A 10841-nucleotide genomic window follows, 5' to 3' on the forward strand; every position below is an offset into this window, starting at 1 on the left:
GTAACCTGAGACCTAGGCTAGGCAGTTTGCTTTTCTTGTCTTGAGGTGAAGCAAAGTGGAGGCTGTAGTCTGAGGTTAAGACTTTATTGTGGGCAAACCCTTCATCAGGTGGGGGGATTGGTTGCAGCAGTGGGAAACAGCCCTCTGAAGGTCACTGAAAAAAACTGATGACCCCTCAACAGTGGTGCCAGACTGCCCCCGGCAGACCCTGCTTTGCTGTCTGCCAAGACAAGAGTCCTAAGTGAGTCTGCTGCCTGGGTCAGAGGGACCAGAACCATTTGTCCCTTGGAAGCGGGGGTTGATGGTGGTTGTGATGGCACTTTTGTAGAGAGGATTGTTGTCCTGTGGGAAAACATTGCAAACTGTAAAAAAAAATATCAGGCTCTCCCCATTACCTAGTCCTGTGAGGCCGATCTGGAACTTAAGCCAGATCCTAGAAGGCCTAGTTATGCTGCAGGAGGGCCTTTAGTAGGGGAGCCCGTGGCAATAGGACCTGGCCTCACCTGCTTCCAGTTGAGCTGCTGTCTCTCCTTCTCAAAGCGGCTGTACTCGCGGCGATCATAAATTTCCACGGAGAGCCGATAAGCCAGGACTAACCCTAGTCCCACTGCCACAATGCCACCTATGCAGCCCAGTATGATGGCACGGGTGTGATCTGCTCCTTCTGGTGGGGTCAAGGTATAGGAGCTGATCATAGTTACCCAAAAGGTGTCCAGCCTCCCCAACCCTGTCACTGTAAATAGGATCCAACAGAGCCCAGAGTCCTCCTTCCTGGGGCCTTTGCCGTATGTTGAGGGAGCGGCGAGGCTGCATCCCCGGCACCCGGCCGCCCACATGGCTAGCTTATGCCCGAAATAATTACACGGAAACTGTATTCTTTTAAACACTGCCTGGCCCGGCTAGTTCCAGTTTCTTATTGGCTAGCTCTTACATATTAATCTAACCCATTTCTAATAATCTGTGTAGCCCACGAGCTGGCTTACCAGGAAAGATCTTAACCTGCGTCTCTGGAGTGGGAGAATCATGGCGACTCCTGATTAAGCTTCTTTCTCCCAGCATTCTCTTCTGTTTACTCCACCCACCTATGGGTTGGCCTATCAAGGGGCCTAGGCAGTTTCTTTATTAATAAGAAATCACTCCCACATCAGCCTAGGTTTACAGCTCTGCTTCATGCACATCCCCAGGTCTGAGGTTCCGCCTACTTACTCTCTTGGGGTCTCACTCTCAGTATGACTCCTGCAGCCACATTCTCCACCAGGAAGAAGAACAGCTGGTTGTCCAGTGTCCTTTCTTTGCACCAGCCATCATCCAAATTAGGAGCCAAGGCCACCGTCACGTTCACACCAGCACAGGCCATACTGCAGTTGGCTGCCAGGGGACCAGTGCCAAAGGCTCCACATTCTGCACAATCCCTGTCCAGTGAATGCCAATGAGTTCCCATCTGGGCAGCTATTACTACTAGCCCTCCCCCCACACCCTCAAGGAGAACACACAGGCAGTTTACTGTGCCCCAGCTCCCGAGATAAAGACCCGAGGCCTCACCTGTGCCGCTCACATGGTGACTTGCAGCCGAGGCACTGGTCACACAGAGCCCCATAGTAGCCATCCTGGCACTGGCAACGGTTGCACCTGCAGTGCCCATGCCCGCTGCAGAGCTCTCCTTTGGGACTGACACAGCTGTCCACGTTCTCACTGCACTCACATGCTCTGCCCGTGCGGTTGGCGTGACAGTGACACACTCCACACTGGCAGTGTCCAAAGCCTGGGGACGAGTCATGCACAAGGTGACCACCACTCTCACACAGCTGGCCCAACATCTCGACTGTGCCAGGCACATCCTGTAACCTTTGAAATTTGCCCTGGGCTCTCCTACCCCTGCCTCCCCCAAGACTCGAGGTACCTCCACAGAGGATGCCCTCATGTCGCTCACAGCTGGCATCATCACACTCGCAAAGACGCCCAGAGCTCTGCCCACTACAGCTGCAGCGTCCACATTGGCACCGTCCCTTCCCGCTGCATAGGGGCCCTGTCCCATTGGGGGCCCGGCAACCAGATTCCAGATCTGGGGACGACAGTTCAGCCTCGGAGCATTCACAGAGCTGACCAAGGCGGCCAGGGGCACAGCTGAGAAAGGAAGGCACAGAGAGAGATGGGTCAGAGTTTGACCATCTCTGGGCCAGTGGTTTTCTACCTGTGGGTCGCGACCTTTGAGGCTCAAACAAGCCTTTCACAGGGTTGCTTTAGATCATGGGAAAATACCGATACTTAGGATTCATAACAGTATCAAAATTACAGTTGTGAAATAGCAACAAAAATAATTTATGGTTGGGGTCACCACAGTATGAGGAACTATTAAGGGTCACAGCATGCTGGACAGTGGTGGCACACACCTTTAATCCCAGCACTTGGGAGGCAGAGATGGGCTGATCTCTATGAGTTCGAGATCAGCCTGGTCTACAGAGGGAGTTCCAGGACAGGTTCCAAAGGTACCTGTCTTGGGTCACAGCATTAGGAAGGTTGAGAACCACTGCTCTAGGCCTGTGTTCTCAAGGAAGATGGAGACAGAGCAGCTGGAACAAGACTAGGTTATAGTAGTGAACCAAGAGTGAAGGGAGGCAAGAGTGGAAGGATTCAGGTCAAGGTGAAGACCTTGGCATATGCAGGAAGCTTCTTCAAGGCACGGTGCTCAGGTGGAGTCCTGAGGTGTCTGGTACATTCCAAGAGGCAGAAGGCAAAGGAGGGAGACTACAAGGAGAGAGTCGTGGGAGCTAAAGGAGCACAGAAAGTCACCCCTCACCTGCATATCCCGCACTGCAGGTCTCCATGGCCATCACTGCAGTAGGGAGCGTGGGGCTGGACGTCACTACAGTTACAGTCACACAGTGTGTGTAACTCCATAGTTAACTCCTCTGAGAAGCCAAGGGCCCAGAGCCGTAAGAGGTGGGGCTCTGGGAGACACTGAGTGACTTGAAGAGTGACCCAGAAGTCTACCTGAAGATAGGACCAGACAAAGCTATACACCCTCGTGTGTGCACACCCCTCCCAAGCTATACACACCCTCGTGTACACACACACCCCTAAGCCTGCTGATCATGAAGTCAGTTAAAGATGAGTGGAAGGCTACCCCCTCTCCATGGCTGCCCCAAATATTACCCTGTTTACCACGTTTATGTATCGCCCCCTGCTGGCTGACTCTTACCGTCTGGTTGACTCGGATGTTACTGCACTGTCCCCGGTTCCCAGCCTCACCCTCCCTCTTTTCAGAACCCCTGCAGTGAGATTCAAAAGAGATGTTGACTCCAGGAGGGAGTGAAGAGTGTTCAAGAGTCACAGTGGACGACAGGCTCTGTGGAAAGGAAGGGGGAGGTCATGTGATGGCAGCCCCCCTGCACCCCACTTTCTACCCTCTTATTTGCTCACAGTTCTGCTTATATCTGACTTTCTTGCCCCCTGGGGCTCCTCCCATCCTCCCAGTTAGAAATCATTTCTGAAAGAAGGAGCATCCTGGAATACCCAGGAGCCGAGGCCTCAGCTAGAGCATAGCAGCCTATGCAATGACACTTGTCAGACCCAAACCAGGACACACAGCCTGTGTGTAAGATCTAAGACAGACTTTCTCCGGCATGTTTACTCTGGGATGGTCTCAAGATTTTTCCCCATGGTTAGGAGATTTGTGTTTGGGGACTGGAGAGATGGCTCAGCAGTTAAGAGCACTGGTTGTTTTCCCAGAAGATCCTGGTTCAATTCCTAGCACCTACATGGTGGCTCACAACTGTCTGTAACTCACAACTGTCTGTGCAAGGGATCCCACATACAGGCAAACATGTAGGCAAAATACCAAATATACCAAAAAAATTGCCTTTGGTGGGGAGTGGTTCGAATGGAGTCTAGTAGGCTAAGCAAGCAGCCACTGGGTTATACAGCTCCAATCATTTCACCAAGATCGAGGACATCCTTGTTGTTATTGAGAAAGAGTCTCCTGTAGCCTAAACTGACCTTGAAAATTCCTGATCCTTCTGCCACCCAGGTGTGCAATTACAGGCGCGTGGCGCCACATCCAGATAATAAGGCCCTTGCCACAGTCAGGCGTGATGTTACACATCTTTAATCCCAGCACTGGGGAAGCCAAGGCTGGATCTGAGGTCAAGGCCAGTCTGGCTTACACAGGAGACCCAGGAGAGCCAGGACTACCCAGAGAGACCCTGTATTTAAGAGAAAAAAAAAAAAAAAAAAAGGCTGGCGAGAAGAGAGAAGGCTCAGAGGTTAAGAGCACTGGCTTCTCTTCCAGAAGTCCTGAGTTCAATTCCCAGCAACTACATGGTGGCTCACAACCATCTGTAATGAGGTCTGGTGCCAGACTGCATGCAGCTAGAATACTGTGTATATAATAAAAATACTGCATACATAATAAGTAAATAAGTCTTTTTTTAAAAAATAGGAAAATGGGGAGGGGGAGGGAAAGGGGAGGCGGAGGTGGGGAAGAGACTGAAATATTTAATAAATAAATAAAGAAAGAAAGAAGAAAAAAAAAGAATAAGGCCAAAAAAAAAATAGGAAAATGTCTAGAGTCTAGAGAAGAAATGAGACTTAAGCCCAAGAAACATTCAAGATCCATGAAATTCTGCTTCTGAATTATTACAAATTTAGGCACACATAGAGCAGTCTTTAGCTTTAGTCCTCCCTGGACCTATTTCCTCCATAAAACAGGGACAGAGTCATGGCTCAGGAAGAGAGATATAGCTCAGGGACAGAGTGTTTGCCTGGCACAAGGAAGGCCATGTGCAAGCCATAGGCAGGCGCTGTGAATGGGTAGAACTCCAAGTGACCATACCATGCCACCTGAGGACACCTCCCTCGCCCTGCCCTGCAATGCCCACCCACGCCACTCTCCCCTCACATCATAAGCATCCATGATGAGCTGCACGACATTGCTGGAGTCCTCGCTCAGCTCTCCAACAGCAGACTTGGGAATCAGCTGACTCAGCTCCTGCAAGAAAGAGGGGCGGGGGAGTGGATGGAGCTCTAGGAGAATGGGTTCCGGGTTCCGGGGTCTGGAGAGAGTTGTGTGGGAAGACTTGGGGGGATGGAATGGGCTGGGAGGTCTTTCCCCAGAGCCCTCACCTGGTAAACAGGCAGCGTCGTGCCAGTAACAGCAAAAATGGGCTGGATGTTCGCTGCAGTGAGGGCCTGGGCTACTTGCCCCACAGAGGGATAGTCCTGAGGTAGGGAAGGGGACCAACGGTGACTATAGCTCAAGTCTCCCTTGGGTGTGCCACACTCTCAGACAAAACAAAGCAAACAACAAAAAGACGGGACCCAGTTCTACCAGTGGAGGAGCCCTGAGGATGAATGGACAGACCACGGAGGTAGACGCAAATGACAAGTGTTTCTTGTTGGGGCAGCTGGGGACAGGACACTCTCCAGTGAGGAGAGAAGAGATGCTGCCCAGATGAGGAGGAGGGCTGGGGCAAGGGAGGACTCACAAACTCTGCGCTGTGGACGTAGACACCATTGCTGTCCAGATGGCAGCGCCCATCACTGGGCATGAAAACGCCACCCAGTTTCCCATCCCCAGCTGTGTGGAATGTATCGTCTGAAGTGAACACCAGAAGTCGGGACACATTTCTCCAGCCAATCTGCTCCTGAGGGGGAAGGAGGCAACCTGTGAACCTGGGCATGGTACTTGTTTGTCCTTCCCCCTCCTCTGATTCCCTGCTCCAAGCTCTCTGAACCCCCTCCCCAAACAAGTCTGCAGTTAGTGGAGGCCCTCTTGTGAATTAGGAAAAGTGCCTCTTCCTCAAGATAAGTAAACTACCCAGATGACGCCGAGATTGCCATGCGGACACGGTGGGATGCTCTGTGTCCCCTCTGATTGCAGACCCTCACAGTTCCAGCCCCATTTCCTCACCTGGCAGAGGGCAGCCTGCAAAATGGCATCAAAGCCGCCTTCAGGTGAGTCCAGGTTGCCAGAGACATTCTGGCGCCCCACCTCTCTCTCAAAGGCTTGAGCGTCCCCAGTGAGGGACAGCACATGGTGGAAGCTGAAGGGTGGCTGGCAGCGCTCCAGCCGGTTGGGGCATGGGTGGCGAAGCTTGGAGGGCACTGTGCTGACAAAGGGCAGCACTGTTTTGTCCACGAAGGAGCCAAAACCTGGGCAGAAGGAGCCAAAGGTCACAAGGCACCGACAGTATTGAAAACCCTGCTAAATACTCAGACAGGAGGGACCCGGAACCTGGCAAGGGCAAAACTGTGGCACCATCAGCTCAAGGAGGTGCAGATGGAGGAGATGAAGAGGAGAATCCAACAGGGGCAAACCAGTTCCTGGACGGTAAGGAAGACAGGATCAAGGGTGTAGAGCAAGAGGTGGCAACACAGGGTGAGCTTTTGAGCAAAGAGAATAAAAAAACAAGCATTACAGAATGCGATATGGGAACACTGCATCCAGGTTGTCTAAAAGGCACTGGGTTGAGACAGTAGCGTAAGGACAATGTCCTGCCAGGTTGGCTGCTGTCTGAATGTCTCTTAGATTCTGAACCTCAGCTAGTCCTCTGTACATCAAGGGGTTCTCTTACCGAAATCCCCTCAAGCTTAAACCTCAATGAGTGTCCCTTGGGAGAAGTGTCAAGATCCAAAATCTGATCAGGTTTAACACTGTGAGAGTCTAAGGCGATGGCGGAAGCTAAAAGCAGCGACCAGGGCTGGTAGGGTAGTGAATGCACGCTCACCTATGCGCACAGAATGGGTGACCTCCTGCAACCGGACCAGCAGGGCGTGCCCGAGCTGGCGCACGCGTTCTAAGTCGTCCTTCATTGAGTAGCTTAGATCCATAAGGTAGTACAGGTCCACCGGATATCCCGCAGCTCGCAGGAAGCGGACCCGGAGTTTCTGTGGCTCCCCTGAAAGAGAAAGGCGAGGCTCGACTTAGGAGCCCTGTGCATTTGAGGCCCAGCCCAGAATTCCATCACCTCGCGCCACCCAAAACCCACCTGGTCGCAGCGTGACTCGGATCCGCTGCGGTGCCAGCTGGGTGGCCCCCTCGCCACGGTCTCCCTGGCTGAGCGGCTTGTCCTCCAGCACCTCCTGGTGGCCGCGCGGCTCCTCCAGCTCCTGCACGGGGCACCCGCGGGCCAGCAACTCCTCTCGCTGTGCACAACGCCTTGACTCTGCCTCTCCGGAGGCGGTAAAGTTCTGTGCCCGAGAAGGAGGTGCATTGGAACCCCAGCACCCACAGACCCTCAGCTCGACTACCAACACACCCTGAAAACATTGCCCTTTGCCCTGTCCACCCCGTTCTATTCTCTTCCCTGAGCCCTGATTTATTCTCACCGCACACTTACCTCCACAGCTACTGTGGAACATAGTCCTTTCTTCTTCCCCAGCTCCCCACTTCCTGTAGCAGTTCCCACACACACACACCTCCATCCGCCTCCCAGTCTCTCCACTCAACTCCCCTTTCCCTCAGTCACCCATCTATCCCCTCTCCTTTGAACCACAGACTTCCTGTTGAGATCTCAGAGACCTCAAGGCTACAGAAACAGGACTTAGTAGTTCAACTTCCCCAAAATCAAATGGGAAGGGAGTGAGTCACACCCAGTTTCTGGAGGAGGATAGGAACAGAAAAAGGCATGCAAGCGAACACACACACACACACACACACACACACACACAAACGTGCGCGTTGTCTGGTACCCTGCACTGACTGGGAAGCCACAGGGGAAGGAAATGGTTAGCGTGGCTTCTCAGTGGGCATGGGTGCCAGCCCCTAGTCTCGGGACTGGAGGAGGCAGACACAGTCCAGCCGCTGTCCTAAGAGCCTCATCTCTCAAGCCACTGCCTAGGACCTCTGCCTCCCTGCCTCCTCCGATAGAATCTATGTCTTCCAGCTTCACTATCGCTAGTTTCTTAGGCTCTCTCTGCTGTAAACATGGCTACATATTGAGTGGGACCTTCCTCTCACCAAAGCCTGCACTGATCTAACCCCCATCTTCCTGTGAGAGACACTGTTGCTCCTGAGCCTCTAAAGAGCCTCTTGAAGGCACCAACAAAGAGCAGCTTTGTTTAACCAGCAAGGAATACACACTTACCAGCATCCTTTGCTCCCACTGGCTTCCTCCCACCTTAAGCCCACAGGTTTTTGGAAACCTTCACTTCATTCTTCAGGCCAAGTTGCAGCTGGAACATAACAATCTGCACATGCACGCCCTCAGACAGACTCAGAAGCCCCATCATGCATTTGCTGCTATGAACTGGATTCTCTCTCTAGAATTCCATGTTTATTTATTTACTTCCTGAGACAGAGTCTTACTGTGTAGCCTTGACTGTCCTAGAACTCTCTGTGAAGACCAGGCTGGTTTTGAACTCTCTGCGTTTGCAAGTGCTGGAATTAAAGGCGTGCACGCTATCTCAAACCTGTGTTTAATTCTGTTTTATTTCGTTTTGTTTTTTGAATACCCCAGTCTCTCAAATCACAAGAACTATGTTTCTGTTATTTAAGACATTTAGTTAGGGCTGGAGCTCAGCAGTTAAGAGTTGCTGCTCTTCCAGAGGTCCTAAGCTCAATTCCCAGCAACCACATGATGGCTCACACCATCCGTAATGAGATCTGGTGCCCTCTTCTGGTCTGCAGGCACACATGCAGGTAGGACAGTCTACAATAATTAATAAATACTTTTTAAAAAGGCATTCAGTCAATGACATTTTGTTGCAGAACACTTAATTGGCCAATACATACATGAGCATGAATTCGAGCTCATGGGTCAGAGGTTCTTTCACATATGTACAGAAGCTGGCATACGCATGAGTCACATCCACATTGGAGTACACTGTGCCCAAATCCAATCACCCATGAGACTGAAGAGTATATCCAGAAAGATCACAGCTATGCCACACAACATACATGTATTTACAGGCTGTACACTCACACACACACAGTTCAAGGGCCAGGGACACATCCTTACCAACTGCTTGCACCACGCACAGCTGGGATGTGAGAGGATGCACTTCTGGCAGGAAGGAGCTGGCTGGCAGGATCCCAGCAGGGACAGGTCAGCGTGCTCCCATTCTGCGGCCCCCTTCGCAGATGCAGTCTTGGTGTCTGACGCAGTCTCACCTCCACACAGAACCAGCAGGAGAATGAGAACAGCGGGTGAATCCACCATGGTCTGTATAGACAGACACGTGCGTGAGTCCTCAGGGAGGGCTTGGCTTGTGGTTGCCCTGTTGAACTCAGCTCTGCATCTCTCCTCAGAGTTTCACATCCCCTATGGATTCAGCAGCTTTTTCAAAATGGTGGGGTGACAGTGCCGAAGCAGGAAGGAGTCTCAGACCTGTGTTCCTCTGTATAGACTTCAGGTACCCAGGGTGGACAGAGCTACAGAGACAACTCAGTGGTTACGGGCACTGGGTACTCATCAGGAGGACGCCCTCCCATCCTGGGTTCCACTCCCAGGCCCACATGGCATGCAGCTCACAACTTTCTGTAGCTCCCGTTCCAGGGGATCTGACACACTCTTTGGCCTCCAAAAGCACCAGGCACACATGTGGTGCACAGACATACATACAGTAAGAACACCTAGAGTCATAAAATGGGGGTGAGGGCAGAATACACAGTTTTTCTCGAGAGTTCATGCACTATTTCCATCTTACTTCAGGCAGATTTCAGCAACCTGTAACTCCATTTTCAGGGCATCGGACACCTCTGGCCTCCATAAGCCTTGTGTGCACACACCCACACACATGTGCACATACATACACATTTTTTTAAAGCCAGAAGTAGTAGCACTTGGGAGGCAGAGGCAGGGAGATCTCTGTGAGTTTGATGCCAGCCTGATCTTCTTTGAAGCAAGTTCCAGAGAAGGCAGGGCTATGTGGGAGACCTCTCTCAAAAAGGAATAGGAAGGAAGGAAGGAAGGAAGGAAGGAAGGAAGGAAGGAAGGAAGGAAGGAAGGAGAAAGGAGGGAATGAGGGAGGAAGGAAGGGAGGGAGGGAAGAAGAAAGGGAGGGAGGGAGGGAGGGAGGGAGGGAGGGAGGGAGGGAGGAGGGTGAGGGCCTCTGGAAGTCAGGAGCTCTTCACCAATGTGCCAAGCTGCAGTGAAGCAAACAGGACTCACCAGACTCGATTCCGTCCAGACCCCTCAGTGTCCACATCTATAAAGTGGAGGAGCTGAGGAACTAGATTACACTGATTAATTAATTAGTTAGTTTTAGAACTTGAACAGGCCTGTTGGGTGGTGTTGGCAATCCCAGCAGTACGGAGGCAGTGGCAGGCGGATCTCTGTTGAGTTTGAAGTCAGCCTGGTCTACAGAGAGAGTTCCAAGACAGTCAGAATGACACAGAGAAAGCCTGTCTTGAAAAAAAAAATTTTCTAATTAAAAAAATAAATATTGAGGTCAGGTGGTGGTGGCACACACTTTTAATCCCAGAACTTGGGAAGTAGAGCCATGTGGATCTCTGTGAGTTTGAGGCCAGGTGGCCCATGGAGCAAGTTCCAGTACATGCTCCAAAGCTACATAGAGAAACTCTGTTTCAAAAAACCAAAAAAAAAAAAAAAGTAAAAATTGAACAGGCAGTCTATTACTGTGATTCAAAAATAAAAACGTTAGATGTGGCAGAGTGTGCCTGCCATCCCAGCTTTGCATGCAGAGGCAGGAGAACAGGGGTTCAGGCCAGCCTAGACTACATGAAACCCTGTCTCAAAAAGTGTTTATCTGGTCTACAGAGCAATCTTCACAACAGTCAGGGCTATACAGAGAAACCCTGTCTTGAAGAAAATAAATAAATAAATAAATAAATAAATAAATAAATAAATAAACAAACAAATAAATAAATAAATAAATAAAGC

At 51.2% G+C, this 10841-nt stretch overlaps 1 protein-coding gene across 2 annotated transcripts in view; it reads right to left on the minus strand.

Annotated features, from left to right (window-relative positions):
- Positions 1-70: 70 nt before the first annotated feature.
- Itgb7 (integrin subunit beta 7) overlaps positions 71-10841 on the minus strand; it is a 14090-nt gene continuing 3319 nt past the window's right edge. Inside the window, exons 2-15 of one of the 2 annotated variants that reach the window (XM_050130642.1) lie at positions 8958-9161; positions 6987-7188; positions 6726-6896; positions 5909-6150; positions 5484-5642; positions 5122-5217; positions 4898-4987; positions 3200-3346; positions 2798-2991; positions 1901-2124; positions 1543-1762; positions 1207-1412; positions 504-664; positions 71-342 (exon numbers count right to left, since the gene is read on the minus strand). In XM_050130642.1, coding sequence (XP_049986599.1) covers positions 238-342; positions 504-664; positions 1207-1412; positions 1543-1762; positions 1901-2124; positions 2798-2991; positions 3200-3346; positions 4898-4987; positions 5122-5217; positions 5484-5642; positions 5909-6150; positions 6726-6896; positions 6987-7188; positions 8958-9158 — 2418 coding nt within the window. In that variant the 5' untranslated portion in view covers positions 9159-9161 and the 3' untranslated portion in view covers positions 71-237. The remainder of the gene's footprint in view (positions 343-503; positions 665-1206; positions 1413-1542; positions 1763-1900; positions 2125-2797; positions 2992-3199; positions 3347-4897; positions 4988-5121; positions 5218-5483; positions 5643-5908; positions 6151-6725; positions 6897-6986; positions 7189-8957; positions 9162-10841) is intronic. The other variant, XM_050130643.1, reaches the window with a different exon arrangement.

This window comes from Alexandromys fortis, unplaced genomic scaffold (genome assembly GCF_014885135.2).
Source record: "Alexandromys fortis isolate MF-2015 unplaced genomic scaffold, M_Fortis_MF-2015_v1.1 scaffold_348, whole genome shotgun sequence".
Lineage (NCBI taxonomy): Eukaryota > Metazoa > Chordata > Mammalia > Rodentia > Cricetidae > Alexandromys > Alexandromys fortis.